The sequence below is a fragment of the Aulonocara sp. 'chitande type north' Nkhata Bay genome, linkage group LG6 (assembly GCF_057382095.1).
Source record: "Aulonocara sp. 'chitande type north' Nkhata Bay isolate Kocher_YH1m ecotype deep benthic linkage group LG6, A_spYH_male_GT1.1, whole genome shotgun sequence".
In the NCBI taxonomy this organism is placed as follows: Eukaryota; Metazoa; Chordata; class Actinopteri; order Cichliformes; family Cichlidae; genus Aulonocara; species Aulonocara sp. 'chitande type north' Nkhata Bay.
This window is the reverse complement of record NC_141349.1, coordinates 17,539,045-17,557,628: the sequence shown is the minus strand read 5'-3', so window position 1 is coordinate 17,557,628 and position 18,584 is coordinate 17,539,045. Positions and strand designations below refer to the sequence as shown.

Below are 18,584 nucleotides of genomic sequence, written 5' to 3'. Positions count from 1 at the left end.
CAGCCGAGGGGAAACAGGAAGAGCTCGAGAATGTATTAAACGCCCTTTCCATTAATAAATGCAGGGAAACACGCATCCCACACGTCTTCTGAGTGGATAAAACAGCACAATTAAAATGGCTTTGGGTTGCCAAGCGAGAGACGTGAACAAAGCAATTACAGAATAATTAAAGTGTTATAAAACACCCCCCAGATGACAGGACAATGGTTGTTTCCATACGGAAGCGAAAAAGGACACCCGTGATGATTTGCATTTATCTTTCTCATGTGACAGCCAGTTATACACTAATATATATGTATATATTAAAAAAAAATCCCATTACTTTCCTGATTACTTATTTTCAAAAGTATTTAGTTACTTTATTACTTTGTTACTTTCTAAAAACATGATGCACAACCTGAAAACGTTATATAGCAATAGACCTTTCAGCCCAATTCTATTTTTTCCTGCATAATCCATTATATACAATTAAATCAAATGAAAACGTTTTTTTAAAACTTGTTTTATTAGTTTGAATCTTTTAACTTTTTTGCATCAAGTAAAAATGAAATTATATGAAACATTCTCTGACTTGAAGAAATGTTTTTAACATTTAAACCTATTTTCTCCATATTCCAGCATACAAAATAAAATATTTTTACATAGCAAAACATAAAGTCAAAGATTCAGGACCACTAAGTACTGTTGCTCTTAAGTCTATTTTCACCTGCAATAGTAATCCCTTACTTTTACAAATTACTTGGAAAAAGTAATCAGATTACAGTAACTGGTCATAAGTGGCTGTCACATGAGAAAAATAAATGCAAATCATCACGTGTCCTTTTCCACTTCCGTATAAAAACAACCCTTGACCACGTATATGTATGTATACATATGTGTATATATATATATCTAGCTATACATATATATATGGTCATGTCCTATTTATAAGAAAATTACCTTATGTGGCTTCTTCAACATTTAGTTACTTCATTGCCAGTGTAAACAGGAATCAAAGACGTTTGACAAGCCTGTATTTTTCCTTTGAGGCAGAGCTCTTGTGGTCAGTGTGCATTTTCTGTAAAGGTTGTGCAACAGTGGAGCTCTATACAAACTAGTATTAGACAGCAGACCATCTACAGCTTTTAAACACAGTTTAAAAGATGTTTGATTGATAATCACTTTTGTCTCCATTGATTTTATCCTTCTATGGTTTGTTTTTTTATGTCTGTTATTTCGCTTTCTTTTCATTTTTGTAATGCTGACAGTTTTTTTTTCTAAAGGTTCTTTATAATTCTGACTACAGGTAGGGACTATGGACAACAATTAGGTTGTGGCTAACTCAACAAGTGAGGATACATTTAAGAAAATATCTGTTCACCCCCCATGTCTAACTATGGGGGGTGAACTGAAATGAATACACATCCTAAAACAGTGAGATCACCAGCACTGCCCTGATACAAAAGAAGTATTTTGTAACTGATTGTATTCATTTTATAACTCATTCTAGACTAGGTTTCATTCACACAGATATTTTGCAGGTGAAAACGTGTAATATCTATGCCCCCATAATCCTGTGCCCAGTGTGCCCATTTAGTAATGCATCAATAGGCCAAAAGGATAAATGCCTGGAGTGGAGGGTAAAACACATGCTGAGTTGTGTAAGTGAATTCACTACCTCTTTTGAGTTGCATTCATGTACCCTTATTGCATAAAATCATTGCAAATACTGAAGCACACAGAGTACTGTCAAACTAAGTTATAGATTAACGAATTAGGTATTGCTGCCTTTCATTAAAGCTTAGTTAAACATCAGCCTGTAGTTAATTTCCCACTAAATAATCTTCATAGTTCACATATCAAATACCACTATACAGGCCATTTGATTCCTATCAAAGGTTGCAAAAGCATTCCACAAACATTAGACACAATTTTTCTCCAGAGCAAAGCAAAGCAAAGAATCTCACAAAGATGAACATGGCTGTAAAAAAGGACACAAAACAAAATAAAGTTTAAAAGTTTATTCAAAATACATAAAACACTCACAGTCATAATCCGATGTCATATGATCAAATCTATAAAATGCATTCATTTACAAAGGCATGACAGCAATCCACATTCTTCACTTGCAGTACCTGTCTGCTTTCATTTTGCTTCGCCTGCAATAGAATAAAAAAAAAGGACATCTTATATTCAGGGTTAATCAGTGCAAATAATACGTGTATTAATTCCATGATTAGAATAACTTGAATTTAAAAACTGCTCTAAATGGTAACTACAGAGAACTGATTTGTGTAAGACTTTATATACTATAAGAGTAGATAAAGATTATGCCAACACAACAGGATAAAACCTCCGAAAATTTCACTGTGTAAAAAAACTAAATCAGAAAAGAAACAAAAATATATATACCCTTCAGTTTTTTTCTAAACCCTTGAATCCCACTTGAATTTTTCAACTGAGATTTTTTCCAAAGCAAATCTTCATTTAGAGATGTAAAACTGCTATCAGCTTTATCTTTGAAAGGGAATCACAAACAGAAGTGAAGTGCAGGAATAAAGTGGATTTTGAATGCACACATGCTGATCTTGAATGCCACCTTTTCATTGCTTTGTATTACACAGTGTGTGAACACACAGGCCTCTGCAGTACCTGAGTGCTTTCTTTTTACACAAAACACTCCTCTGGCACTTTGAATTTAATAACTTCAGGTAGAAACACTCATTTGGGAAAGAAGATCCCTTAACAGAGAGCGCTCATTAAAAGAAGCGTAAGTGGCTGACAGTAAGGATATAATACACTTATTTTCACACCTGTCGAGCAAAGCTTCGTGAAATTTTCCATCCGTCCTGGCTTTCTTTAGGACAGTGGCGTCGCCCTCATTAACCCTGAGCCTTCGATCTTGAAAACTCTGAAACTTCTTCCTGTAAGACACACACACACACACACACACACACACACACACACACACACACACACACACACACACACACACACACACACACACACACACACACACACACACACACACACACACACACACACACACACACACAAATGTTCAATGACATCAAGGCTTCATAAGCAGCTAAAACCTTAAAAAATAATTCCAAATAATGCTCTCAAGTATTATCTAAATGTTGACAGTGGCACCTAAACAGCAAAAGGCTGAGTGGTTAAGCCTACCAGCTGCCACCAGCGACCACACATACAGTGCTCTTATTTAAATACTCAGCTGCCGGAAGCGTTGAAGTGGGTAGTTGGATTTCCCCTTTAATTAATACATGTTGCTGTGCATCTGAATAAGCTTCACCTGAATATCATAAAGTCCCTGGAAAAAAGCTTAAAATAATCCCTCATTTTAATATAAGCCACCTTGACAACATACTTAAATATCTCAGACAAAACCTTCATAAACAAGCGCGGCAGTGTGTCGGAAAACTCTCCGATATTTACTTTCTCTCCCATTCTGCCTGCATTTTGCCGTTCCCAAGGCACACTCCATCCTGAAAAGCATTTCAGACGCTAAACACTACATCAAGACACAGGCTCAAGGGCAGCCATTATCAACATGTCAGCAAGATGAGTCCATTTCCCCCGCATTCATCTAAAACAAATAATAGTGGCCAACGAAAGCCAAAGCATGCCAAGTAAAAAAACTAACAAAAACACAGCTTCAGACATATTGCCCGGAACTTAATAGGCCACAGACAGGCTGTATATAAAACACTTGAAGCATTGGAAGCGAAAATGCGCCGCTGCCTGCCTTCTCATCACGCTTTTACAGCAGACCATCAATTGTGCCTTTAAAGGCATTGGATTGATGAGGCAGATCCTTTAGGCGTGATCTTCTTCACACCCAGGCAAGTGTTTTTGCTGTTCAAATCTTGTCAGTAGAGACTGACACTTTAAGATAATTGTGAGGATAAAGAAATTACTGTTTGTTTTCTTTTATTTTCCTCCCTGGTTTTGGGGAGGCAGATGGTGCTCGGTTGAAACTGTAAAATGTCAAATTATTGCAAAATATTAAATTTAATTACTGATAGGAAGCATCAAGTGCTTGTAAGACAAATTCTATTAGCAGTATGAATTTTTTACAAAGAAAGTGTATCAAAGCAGAGTTTATGATTTACAGAAAATGGGACGGAAAAAGGTGATGATCATTTTGAAGCTGATGGTTGGTCCAGGATCGGGTTGTCTAGGCAACCCTCTGAATGTATTTACTACTCTGCCATATGGCAATCACCAGTATCCTGTGCTAAAGTTTATCTTGAGAGCTCCTAACGTCTGGTTGCTAGTGTGTTTCCACAGTAGTGACATCATCACCAAGCCGAAGGCAGTGGTTTTCTATGATCTCTGATCGTGACCTCGACACGAATCGTTTCCTGTGTGGATGCAGAGATTAACCCAACGGGCATTAAGCTTTGGCCTTTTCTAACATAACGATTTTAAATTGGGCATTTTTCAGTCTTCTAACCTCTGAAACCGAAGCATCATGTGTAGATGCAGCTCACTGTTTGGAACATCGAGAAGTTGTGACCAGCAGTGTGGTCGGGGTTCAGATGATTTACTTACGCTGAAATATTACAAATGATATGTCATATAAAAGAAGTGTTATCCCTCTTTTCCACTAGTACCTACTCGGCTCAATCTGGTTTTGGTTGTTTTCCATTACAACTGAGAGCCACCTCAATGTGTGTCAGGTCGCCGTAGCAACATGGCCAAAAGTCTTTTGATGTCATTTGTATGCGACACAAACACAACAAAACAATGAAGAACGTTGAGGCGATGGTACATCTGCTGCTCCGTCTACAGCTTTTAGTCAGACTCAGAGACACGGTGTTGGTTTTCATGCTGCTGTTTCCCTTGTTGTTGGGTTTCAAAAAGTTGCTTTCACAACAGTGATGCCACTGGCTGGCCAATCAGTGGCATGCGACTCCACTCACTTGGAAACCCAGTAAAGTAGGTACTAAAAAAGTACCTGGTACCTCTTAATGAATGCCTTTAAATGTAATGTTTTTATGACGTTGTAAACACTGGAGGTTAAACGTTGTTTTTTGAGCAGCTTATCGATGAGACCTCATACTGACTGATACCTATAGCTTTGCTATAGACACAGTATTTCCCTGTCAGATATCCCTCTTTTCCTATCATTTTAACCATCTTGCAACGCCTCACATAAGCACATCAGCTTATCTGTGTTTCACTGCTTGCTACAAGCCTTTTTTTTTTTTTTTTAAGTAGTGGGCCGTGGTACATGCAGCCGCTTTTTCTGGTTATGGACGTCAATAAATTACAACGTCCTCTTTTTCACAGGCCTATTTTGAAAGAGAACAGAAACGTCTAGTTAAACTTCACATTAAAGGAGAACAAAAGCATCTACTGAACTTAGCAAAGAATAACAGGTAATTATAACATTTACTTATTCTAACTTACGATAACCTTTCTAACGGAGAAGATTCCAAAGAAAATATAAGAGAACTTAACATTTTTCCTTCATTAGTCTTTGTTTGGGCTGCTTACACATTTCATAAGCACCGCTTATAAACAGCAGAGGTTACGTACACATAATTGATCTCGCAGGACTTCACGTTGCCCCTGTCCTCATCTGCAATGTCATCTTTACGCTTGACCTCTCGTTCTGCACAAGTTCGGATCTGTTCTTTGTCCAGTGGGAAAAAAACAAAAAACAAAGAGAAAGAAGAAAGAAAGAGGGAGAGAAAGAAAGAGAGGAGCAGGAGGGAAGTGGTGCGTTACATATCAATACCTTGAACTCCATGAAGTGAGGTCACAACATTTCCCCCTTCCCACTTAACAGTCAGACCCCTACAGAGATTGCATGCTTAAAATCAAAGGATTAACGTGCAACCTTGTGGAAGAACACTATTTACACATCACCTTCACCATCTCGCCATCCCCTGCTGTCTTGCTCTTGGCCACAATGTCCCCGTTGTCACTGTAGGAAATGAAACAGCTATTTGCTGCCAGGAAAGCGATTTTACCCTGAAGCAGAACAAAAAGAAAACACAGGAGATGGGGAGAGGGGTGGGGTCGGGTAGATTAGATAGAATTGCAGTGGGATTGGTTGTTGTGACAGGCATGAAAGGTTGCCCAATATTTGATGTAAAAGAGTTTCAAGGTTGTGCTGGGCAGCTTGTTTATAGTTTCAACAAAGCATGAAGGCAAGCAGCACGCTGCAGTGATAAGGTAGATGCTTTCTGCATAATGAGCTAGTTGCTCATAACTTCAGGTAAATGCCATCTCCCATGGGCTTAATGTCAGTCGAGAGGCGTGTTGTATGAATCAGGGCTCTTTGGGGCTGGTTAAACCAAAACAAAACAAAGAAACTAAAACATAAGCGATCCTTTTACACGATGTGACACAACCACAAAATATGCATGTTGTGTTTCAAATACAAATATTTACAAATTTCAAGAATATAAAGTTCTTATTAAAACATTTATCATTCTTCTGCAAGTTTGAAGGTATCCAAAACATATGAAAAAAAGAGAAAACCCAAGTAAATATATTCAAATGTCTTATCAGACCACTAATTGTTTAGTCAATTATCTTACTTGTGTCGGTGCGATCAGTAGAGCAACTTAGTGTTCACAGCATTATCTGATGCTTTAATTTTTATCTTTATTTAGCCTGTTATCTTTGTTTAGATTTCTATCTTCACATGCACATGTTCTCTGCACTTCACTGCACAGTGGTGCTGCTGCTAGCGGGCTAGTAAATGCACTGATTAAATTTGTGCGACTGCCTTTTTAACCAAATCATCTCTTCAGAGTATAAAGTCAGACAGTAAAGGGACTAAAAGGCTGCACACCAATTAAAAGTAAGTCGCCAGGGTCCCTCCAGTGTTTGTTGGCAGCCACTTTGATAATGAAGGCAATTAGAAACTATGACATAATCATTATTTTTCTTATTTTAATCCAGTGCCTTTAGCAGTTAAATCTGGCTGGTGTACTCTATCGAGAAGGGTTTGATAAACCCAGTGCAACCATTTACTAGATTTAGTGGAGTGATAGCTTCATTAGCAGAGAATAAAGTATCTAAGGTTTTCTATTCTATGTTTCGGCAGCCTGGCCATCCATATCTATGTGAACCTCGTTCCTTTGAAAACACTGTCCCTTTTATTAAAAAGAGTCTCTTCTAACACGGCAATGAAAAAATAGGAAGTCGGAGAGCATTCAGCCACAAAAGGCAAACAATTGTACAAGTGAAATTGCTTGATGACAACTTGCTAGGGACATTTATTGTATTATATAGCGACGGGTTGGTTTTCGGTTGGATCATCACAAGCTTCCAGGTGGATGTAAATGATACACAAAGGAAGAGGAGGGGTAGTGTGGGTGCTGCACCTGCTTGTTTTGGCCTATTATGCTGATGCTGTAGTGTGAGATCAAGCAACTCTAATTTTCAAAATAAATGTCAGATGTTCAGTCGCGACTTGCAATAATACAAACTGGGTAACTGTGCCAACAGCAAAAACAAAAAGAAAACTAAACAAAAACAAACAAAGGCCATATCAACTTACTGCTAATGCAATGTGAACGTTCCTGGCAGCTGCAGCATTTAATTGGTGGGTTGAGTTATATTTTGACATAATCACAGAAAATTCAGTAGGTTTCAGGATTTATCACTGTATGGCTGTAGTATTCAGCATGTTTTATATAAGTACAAGATAAAAAAACAATGAGCAGAAGCCACAGCAAGCTGCATTCAGCACGCTGCACACCTCTTCATGAGGTAACAAACTTCTTTCACAGCCCTGCTGCTGGCAGACTCAAATATGCGCAGCATGAGTCTGCCAGAATAACTGAAATTGACATTAATAATAAAATCAATAGTTTTGTGACCTGTGGGATTAAGCCACATTTTCTGTCACCACCAGAAACTACTCAAGCTACCAATCTGGAATCTTGAAAAGATGCGTTTGTTTTCTGCAAAAAAACTCACTGGACTAGAAAGAAACTCAAACAGCAGCTCTGCATGTCATTATTGAACTGGTGGCATACATCGATTAGAAGATTTACTCACATCCTGGAAGACTGGTTCCCATTGTTCCCTGGAGCCAATGGCATCAGAGCGCCCCATCACCACACCCTCAGAGCTGATGCCGAGGTACTTTCCATATCCAGACTTCAAGGCTATCCTGCGACAGCAAAAAAGAAAAAAACCCTAAACAGATTTGTAAAAAAGGCTAATCTAATATTCAAAACACGTTCGCCACAGAATATGTGTTTCTCTGTGAAAAGAATAGTTCAATAACATTAGTGTATGAATCTGAGATCTATCACTGAAACTAATGCATAAGAAATAGCTCTGTAACAGGCAGCGTATCTTCAAGGATTGATCGCCCATGGGCTGGTAAATTACTTGTGTACATCTTGACAATAGAAACAGATCCTTAATATAAAATGCAGAAATGGGGTAATAAATCTGCTGGTGAGAAGATGAAAAAACAATGTGCAGTTTATCTTTGTATACTCACCGTGTGTCTGAGAGCTTGATGGCAGTAAACTGTTCGGGAGGATCTGGTCCTTCATCATCTGAAACACAAAGCAACATTTGCCTTTTAAAGATTTTACAGGTGTCAGTGGCCCTCTTCAGATTGTTTAAGTGTTATATTATTGCTCTCATTATAATCTTGGCTTTATTCCATTTTTTGAACCCTATACATAGTTTGTCCTAATTCAATATTTAGAGTTTGAACCTTTGAATCTTTGAACCCGCTTCGTATTTTACTTATGTATGTTTTTCATAAATGATGCAGACCCACTGGTTATGTAGTGCTGTGCTGATCTGGGTGCCTGAGATGAGGCTACTTTCTGACATTTACAATCAGTCAGAGCTTTGAGGAATTCACAGTCCATCATTCAGGTCAACGCCGAGCAGACTCTGAGATGTTAAAGAATGCATTAATGAATAACAGACACTGATTATGTTTGGAATATGTCTGACTGTGACCCAGTGGGGTGGCTAAAAGAACATCCGCATGTTTCCGCTGACCTGTAAGTGACTGAACATTTCTAAAAGGCTGTAACATCCACAGTGTGGCATCAGTGTAGAAATCTCAGTAAAGACGATGAAATCTTTCATCTCCCTCTCGGTGCTCTAGCTTGTGCCCTCTTTTATCTACTGGAAATTGGTGTTTGCGCATGCAGAGGATGAGGACCCACTAAGGGAATTGGGATGTTTCAATCTTCCAGCCATTTTCACAGGTTCTCAATAAATGTGGTCTGAATTAATTGTTAGTAGGGTCTCTGTTCTGGGAGGACTGTGTCAATGAAAAGCGCTTCCTCAGAAGTGCCTGAAGGCAGAAATGGGTGAAAACTCAGAGTTGGCTCTACCCTCCTCCTCAAGTCAACCCCTGTTCAGCCTTTTCAGTCTGGTGTCTGGATTTACTGCGTAAGTAATTACTGCTTTGTGGACTGAAGGCGAATCCAGGAGCCTACGGTAAACCTCACCCCAGATTAGGTTTTTGCTTCTCAAGTTTGCACGAGCATGGAATAAGTAAAAAGCTGCAGACTTTACATCTTCATTTAGAACGACAAAATGAAAAGCAGAACCACTTATATCCTACTGTACACAGTGACCCCCCCTCCGTATAATCCTGCTCTTCAATTATCCTTGCCCATAATCAACATCATGTAGATAAGTATACACATAAAATAGTCTGAAAGTGTTGCAAACAAGAAAATGTTCTGTTTATAAAATTACAGACAATTGAGGAAAAAAAAAATCCTCGAGTTAATTATTGTGATTACTATTATGACTGTCAAAGAAAAGCATCCTGAGCTGATACGGAGCTCTTTTGGACTACTGCAGCACTACTGATATATTATGAAACAACAAGCCTAAAAATAACTACAGGGAGTGCAGAATTATTAGGCAAGTTGTATTTTTGAGGAATAATTGTATTATTGAACAACATCCATGTTCTCAATGAACCCAAAAAACTCATTAATATCAAAGCTGAATGTTTTTGGAAGTAGTTTGTAGTTTGTTTTTAGTTTTAGCTATTTTAGGGGGATATCTGTGTGTGCAGGTGACTATTACTGTGCATAATTATTAGGCAACTTAACAAAAAACAAATAAATACCCATTTCAATTATTTATTTTTACCAGTGAAACCAATATATCATCTCCACATTCACAAATATACATTTCTGACATTCAAAAACAAAACCAAAACAAATCAGCGACCAATATAGCCACCTTTCTTTGCAAGGACACTCAAAAGCCTGCCATCCATGGATTCTGTCAGTGTTTTGATCTGTTCACCATCAACATTGTGTGCAGCAGCAACCACAGCCTCCCAGACACTGTTCAGAGAGGTGTACTGTTTTCCCTCCTTGTAAATCTCACATTTGATGATGGACCACAGGTTCTCAATGGGGTTCAGATCAGGTGAACAAGGAGGCCATGTCATTAGTTTTTCTTCTTTTATACCCTTTCTTGCCAGCCACGCTGTGGAGTACTTGGACGCGTGTGATGGAGCATTGTCCTGCATGGAAATCATGTTTTTCTTGAAGGATGCAGACTTCTTCCTGTACCACTGCTTGAAGAAGGTGTCTTCCAGAAACTGGCAGTAGGACTGGGAGCTGAGCTTGACTCCATCCTCAACCCGAAAAGGCCCCACAAGCTCATCTTTGATGATACCAGCCCAAACCAGTACTCCACCTCCACCTTGCTGGCGTCTGAGTCGGACTGGAGCTCTCTGCCCTTTACCAATCCAGCCACGGGCCCATCCATCTGGCCCATCAAGACTCACTCTCATTTCATCAGTCCAGAAAACCTTAGAAAAATCAGTCTTGAGATATTTCTTGGCCCAGTCTTGACATTTCAGCTTGTGTGTCTTGTTCAGTGGTGGTCGTCTTTCAGCCTTTCTTACCTTGGCCATGTCTCTGAGTATTGCACACCTTGTGTTTTTGGGCACTCCAGTGATGTTGCAGCTCTGAAATATGGCCAAACTGGTGGCAAGTGGCATCTTGGCAGCTGCACGCTTGACTTTTCTCAGTTCATGGGCAGTTATTTGGCGCCTTGGTTTTTCCACACGCTTCTTGCGACCCTGTTGACTATTTTGAATGAAACGCTTGATTGTTCGATGATCACGCTTCAAAGCTTTGCAATTTTGAGACTGCTGCATCCCTCTGCAAGATATCTCACTATTTTTGACTTTTCTGAGCCTGTAAAGTCCTTCTTTTGACCCATTTTGCCAAAGGAAAGGACGTTGCCTAATAATTATGCACACCTGATATAGGGTGTTGATGTCATTAGACCACACCCCTTCTCATTACAGAGATGCACATCACCTAATATGCTTAATTGGTAGTAGGCTTTCGAGCCTATACAGCTTGGAGTAAGACAACATGCATGAAGAGGATGAAGTGGACAAAATACTCATTTACCTAATAATTCTGCACTCCCTGTATGCGCTTTCTTTCTGACACAGAACAATATGATCACTGTTTAATCTGTTAGTACAGAAGTTCCCAAAGTGTGGGGCCCGCCCCCTAGGGGGGCCGCAGAGCCATTGCAGGGGGGGCGCAGTATGAAGAAAAAAAAAAAAAAAAAAGAACGCTTGGACACTGCTAGCATAATGGACAGTTTTTTTGACGGGGCTTCCTTCCACACAAACGCAAAGCAGGAGATGAAGCATCGCCAAATATGTTTCCAAACCAACTTCCTTCCAAACCAAAGACTAGAAAATATGGTGAAGCATATCTTCCCTTTGGCTTCACCTGCACAAGTGCCGAGGTAGATCTCCGCGACAGAAGTGGTTTTCCCTGCATCGAAAGCAGCGCTGGGCTGTTCAAATCACAGACAAACAGTATCATTCTTGATTTTTAGTTCACAAGCACTTGTTGTAATGACTAACTACTCCTGACATTTTGGAGATGTTAGCTCTTTATACAGTAAAGTTACAGTGGGATACAAATAATATCAGGCTGATCCTGCCACGATTTGTTCCCTCGGTTCAAATCACGGACAAACAGTATCCCACAGTTATTTTTTTAAACCCATTTTGCACAGAGAGGCATTTTTTGAAAAAATTTATTGATAGCAATGTTGAATATTATTACACAGGAAAAAAACAACTACACGTAAAATAATTACACCGTGATGCCTCTGCCTTTGTAAATAGAGGGACAGTAACTGCGAGTATTTTGTCTCTATCTGCCATTCTGCAATTCATGTCATGTAAACAATAATGTGGAGCACAGCGTGATGTGAAAAAAGGAACATACCTTTGACGTTGCGAGAGGAACTCCGTATTCCTCGTCCACACGTAAACGCAAAACAGGAGTTTTAAAAAAATCTCAGTTTTCGGTGATTACAAACGCCGTTTCCGTGTGGACGAAAGGTCAGAACGCACAGAAACAGCTGCGTTTTCAAAAATACCCGTGTAGGTGTGCACGTAGCGTAAAAGAGTTAGTAGTTTATTTTATTACTACCTGTAGTTTATTGCAGTTTACTTGTATTTGCTTAATTGTTTACTAAATGTTTGAGAATTGAGACATTTTTCTTGTAAAACAAAGGGGGCCTAGCAAAAAAAAGGTTGGGAACCACTGTGTTAGTAGATGTACAATTATCATCCGATCATATAAGACCTCAGAGAGAGGGCGATGCAAATTTTTGTGTTAGGAGTAGGGCTGGACGATATGAGGAAAATCTAATATCACGACATTTTTTGGCTATATCACAATGGTTGATCTGATATCCTCGTGTTGGTGTTGTTCCCAGATCATCATACTAAATGTTGTTCCAGGATCAACGTTGCAAGTGACCAATCAGAATGTTGTGACGTCATACTTTTGCAACTTCGGGAAAAAGCGGCGTAAAACAAAAAACTGTTCTAAAGCTGCGTGAAACCGCCTCTGTCCGCCGATCAACGGACCATGACCCTGACCCTAACCCTAACCCTTTAATAAACAGTAAGCAGAATTGATATTGTCCTTGCAACATTGGAATTTCATAAATGCACGAATGGCTTGGCGCGCAAAAGAATAACGTCACAACAATGTGATTGGTCACTTGCAATGTTGAACCTGGAACAACACCAACATGAGGATATCAGATCATCCATATCACAATACACGGTATACAAATGTTATTTTCAACCATATAGTGCCATAGAATTTAGAAGACAAAATAAACTGAGACTGAATGACTACAGACCTGTCGCCTTGACGTCTGTGGTCATGAAATCCTTCGAACGACTGGTGTTAGCCCATCTGAAAAACATTACAGGCCACCAGCTGGACCCTCTGCAGTTTGCCTACCGGGCAAACGGGTCGGTGGATGATGCAGTAAACATGGGGCTGCATTACATCCTGGAACACCTCAACCGCCCGGGAACTTATGCCAGGGTCCTGTTTGTGGACTTTAGTTCGGCTTTTAACACCATTGTGCCTGAACTTCTCCCCTCCAAACTCTCCCAGCTCAGCGTGTCACCAGCTACCTGTCAGTGGATCACCAGCTTCCTGACAGATAGAAAGCAACAAGTGAGGCTGGGGGAGATCACCTCTGAAACTCAGTCCCTCAGTATTGGTGCCCATCAAGGATGTGTCCTCTCACCACTGCTGTTCTCCCTCTACACTAATGACTGCACCTCCAAGAACTCGGCTGTTAAACTCCTAAAGTTTGCAGATGACACCACTGTCATTGGCCTCATTCAGGATGGTGATGAGTCTGCATACTGGCAGGAAGTTGAGCAGCTGGTACTCTGGTGCAGTCAGCACAATCTGGAGCTGAACACTCTTAAAACTGTAGAGATGACAGTGGACTTCAGGAGACATCCCTCAACTCTGCTCCCCCTCACCATATCAGACAGCCCTGTGTCGACTGTGAAGACCTTCAAGTTCCTGGGTACCACCATCTCCCAGGACCTGAAGTGGGAGACCAACATCAACTCCATCCTCAAAAAGACCCAGCAGAGGATGTACTTCCTGAGACAACTGGGGAAGTACAGTCTTCCACAGGAGCTGCTGATCCAGTTCTACACTGAGGTCATTGAGTCTGTCCTGTGCTCCTCCATCACAGTCTGGTATGGTGCAGCCACTAAACAGGACAGGAACAGACTGCAGCGGACTGTACGGGCAGCAGAAAGGATCATCGGCGCCCCCTTGTCCTCCATCCAGGATCTGTACCTCTCAAGAACCAGGAAACGGGCAGGGAAAATCATCGCAGACCCCTCACACCCTGGTCACAGACTTTTTGATCTGCTGCCCTCTGGCAGACGGTACAGAAGCCTGCAGACCAGGACCACCCGACACAGGAACAGTTTCTTTCCCCTTGCCATCTCCCTCCTAAACAGTTGACCTGTCACACTGCTCCCACTGCCAGACTGCAACTGCACCTTATGTACATTCTGTAGTATTCATTCCATTTCTGTATTTTATGTATATAAGTTTAGATTAGTTATTTATAGTTGGTTTACACAGCGTTGTGTATGTATGTGTAATGTGTATATATAGACGTGTGTGTGTGTGTGTGTGTGTGTGTGTGTGTGTGTGTGTGTGTGTGTGTGTGTGTGTTTTACATTGCTGTGCTTGAGAGCCACCATCTACCGGAACCAAATTCCTTGTATGTGTCTGCACATATACTTGGCCAATAAACACGATTCTGATTCTGAAAACAAATGAAATTAAGAATGTGCTCCTTCATGCTTCTAACATATAAAATTTTACAATAAACCTCAAATTACAGAAACAAAAGCGTAAACAGTGACTATAAAAACAACTGACGAGGAATAGTCACAGGTATCACAGCTGATTTATTTAACATTTTCTTTGATGTGTGGGGAGACGTGGACATGCCAAGATTAAACGGTCTCATTTTGCAGTGGAAGACTTTTCAGCTGGTGGAATAAATTCATGGTACTGCTACCTTTTGCAGCAATAGTTTTATGGCATGCTTTGTTAATGACTGCATTCTGTCTGTGGTGGGGATGGATTTGTGGCATAATTTGCATAGTTCTGTTTTCTGGTCCATGTGAGACACTTCATAACCAAACCATGTCCATGAACAGAGGTAGCCCCTTGTTTAGAAATAAGGTCCTCGATTTGTTTTGACTGGTCCTTCTGTTTGGAGCTACCTGGTTCTGCTTCATCCCCAGTAGCCATGCTGGTATTCTCTGTGCCTGCATCCATGTAGTGACCATCCAAACGATGAAAAAAATATCGCTGTATACAGTGTATTTTGCCACACCACGAAACAAATGATAGATATAATATGAAACGTGTTTCATATTATGTTTTAATTACGTCATCAGTTATATTTCGTCATATCGCACAGCCCTAGTTAGGGGTGATGAGAGCTCAACTCCACCACGAACATGCAAAGTCAGGAGGTCATATACCATAAATTCAGCGACAGGCTCAGGCTCCCAGTGCAAAGTTCTACTTTAATGACCACATCTGAGGTGCAAATGACCTGAGCTGAGGGGCCTGCCATCACATGTAATCACCTCAAACTCAACTCACCACATTCCGCTTTGTTTGTCCCTTTCCCCAAAGTAAGGAAGGCAAAGGGAATGGACAAAACTTGAATAGGGTGAAACTTCTGGTTCGGACTTCGTACAGTCCCATAAAAAACAAAACAAGACCCAAAACAAAATAAAAAAATAGACACCAGTGAAACCTAAATCACAGTTCCTAGGAGCTGATCTTACAGTTAAATCTACAATAGATCACTTTTTTTCCTTTAGTGACTCAACAGGAACTGTTGTGCCACATCACATAACTTTCCTGTTTTACTCCTAATATAAAAACAACACTGAACACAGCAGGCAGAGTGATGAACACAAAATAAATAACTATGAGCACAAACTAGAAGAATCATGTCATTAAAAATTAAATCCTAGATTCACACACTCCTTTTTATAAAAAGAGGAGAATGGAAAGGAGTATCCATGTACATATTCTTTTGTTTATATTAGCATTACCTTAGTGGATCATACTTGATCTACTTGCTAACCTTTCGGTTGTATTAGTTGGCATGCGTTTGGACTGCCAATCATTAGCAACATGGCTAACTGTAATAATAAGCTGCTGTACAGGATTACAAAAGCCTAAGAATATGCTTTTAAACAATGACAATAACATTTCAATAGCATGCTATGGTCATATGAAAACACAAAGCTGGATAACAGTAGGTAGATGTTGTTGCTTACTGACTGAGAAGAAATAATTCCAGCTTGCTGCTTATTTTAAACCACATTAAATTCCAAACCCTCATCCATAATTGCTTAGTACAGGCAGCCTACTGCTAGCCTAGCGCTATCCACTAAGGACTTCCAAGTTTCTTTGCACAATCTGAGTTCAGATTTCATGATAATGTCTGATGTCGCTTAAAACAAACAAATAATAAAAAAAAAAATCTTGAATGAAATTTAGCTCTATGCTGTATAGATACAGCACAGGACACAGACTTCAAATAGTTTTACACTATTTATCAGCTAATAACTTCGACTGTCTCTAGAATAAGCCATGAGCTGCAGAAATAGCTGAACCTTTGAAAAAAACAGAGTTAAATTTTGATGTAACCCCAGTCTCTCCTCTTACCTCTGTGTGGTGAACCAAGTGTGAAGAGACCGGTATCCAGGGCATGGATGTATGACTTGTTCTGCATCTCTATGGCAACTGTTCCTGTAATTTCTCCAAAGCTGCTTACAGACCACCAGCCACCTAGTGAGAAAAAAAGGTCCATGTCAGAGCTTAAATAATGCACGGCACTACTGTGAATTTAAGAGACATTAACAGTAGGGAAGAATATATTCCTTCAGTCATGAATGTATCAAGAATGTTGATGTTTGAATGAGTTTGAACAGACCCCTCTAATTTATTCGTTTTTATATCTGAAAGATCTTAGCTGTTTGTATGCTCAAAGAACACTTACTGCTTAATGGACAAAATACTAATATAAAATACAGAAGATATACATACCAACAATATCAAGCCTTTCCTCTTCATCTGTGGCTTTTCTTTTCTTATCTTTGTTTTTCTTCTTTTTCCTGTGACATTAATATCAAGATGGAAAAGATCAGCTTCTTAATGAGCACTAGTTAATAGACAAATTAATGTGGGTATATTTTACCCTGCTTGCTAGCTACAAAGTTATATATATATATATATATATATATATATATATATATATATATGTATTCCTATGTAAAGAAAATGTTTGTGTCAAGTAAATAGGCAGACTGCTTTAATTTAGTATTTTATTACTTTTTTCACACAAAAAAAAATCAAAAATGTCTTAAATTGTACAGTAGCTAAATGTAATTATAAAATAGACCTTGCAATATCCAAGCATTTTCCTTGAAATGCAACTTCCACTCTCTTGGAATAATACCAAATAATATATACTAAATACTAAGCAACACCAAATGAATATTATCATTTATTACTTAATATGGATAAAAGGTTTCAGGACTTCTGTTTCTCCATAAAAGTATTCAGCTCCAGTGAATTTTAACCCAAACTATAGCTTGGAGCTTTCATTTTATGAAGTTATTTATGTTCCTTATAATAAATATGATTTTTTTGCAAACCACATGCTGCATAATGTGGGTTTTTTTTTTCTTTGTAGTTCTTTCTCTCTCACTTACACTTTCTTTAACATTGCTAACAGATTAGTTTATGTTACTCCAGTTAACTTATGCTTTAGGTAAAGCCTTCAGGTTGGTGGTTTAACATCACGCTTTATCTTTAAATCTTTCTGTTTATTTTGACTGGTAATTATTTCACTTGCAAAGCCCTTTTTTCAAAAACGTTCCTGTCCAACCTTAAAGACTGTAGATATGTTGGTTAACTACGGGCTAAGAGGTAAGTTTCTTCTTTGTAGCATTACTGTTAGCCTAGCCTAGCGTATTAATTAAAGCTAGCAGAGAAAAGAGCACATAATAAGCCCCGAAAAGTAGTTGAGGTGGCATCGGGTAATGCCACAAAGCAAAAATAGCCCTTACCCTTTATTATGACCTTTTAAAACCAGTTTGGTAGATTTTACGTGTGCGTATTCCGCCATGTCTTTAGCTAATGTTAACAGGTAACACAACAAACAAACGCCGTTTCCCGTTCAGAAAAGTACGGTGGCTGCGAAGTAACATTCTGAACCTGACCGTTCAGCTCACATTTCATTCATTTGTAAATCCAAATGAATGAAACATTGCTACCTGCTACTGTAGTAAATAAATACAACTAATCAAAAGTACAAGAATACTAATCATAGAAAAACAAATAAAGTTAAGTACTCTATAGAACAAGGTAGAGTGTCGTCAGAATATAATGTGCAATTAGTACAGCAAATAGCATACTGTTGTAATGGTATGACATTCAAAATTTTTGAATGTTAGTATATAAAATTACATTATTTCACATGAAATATTTTTTTTATTCTGTGCTACATTTGCAAATATACAAATTAGTACAGAAGCATTTTGACAGATAATCACAGTTCAGTAATCAGTCAGAGTAAACTACTTTAGAAACATCATAAAATAACATAATCAAATCTCTCCCAGACTCAAACCACACTAAATAAACTTTGCTCTTTGTCCTTTATTAGGTCATAAATATTTTTTATATGCC

General features: G+C 39.1%; 1 protein-coding gene across 1 annotated transcript; it reads right to left on the bottom strand.

The window, feature by feature from the left end:
• Positions 1-1,985: 1,985 nt before the first annotated feature.
• On the bottom strand, positions 1,986-18,107 carry frg1 (FSHD region gene 1). The gene is made up of 9 exons (XM_086295299.1): positions 17,963-18,107; positions 16,938-17,005; positions 16,557-16,679; positions 8,480-8,537; positions 8,026-8,140; positions 5,878-5,982; positions 5,545-5,636; positions 2,793-2,903; positions 1,986-2,138 (listed from the first exon to the last, which is right to left on the bottom strand). Exons 1-9 carry the CDS (start codon positions 18,019-18,021, stop codon positions 2,102-2,104), a joined length of 768 nt encoding a protein of 255 aa, XP_086151425.1. The 5' UTR covers positions 18,022-18,107; the 3' UTR covers positions 1,986-2,101.
• Between the last annotated feature and the right edge of the window lie 477 nt (positions 18,108-18,584).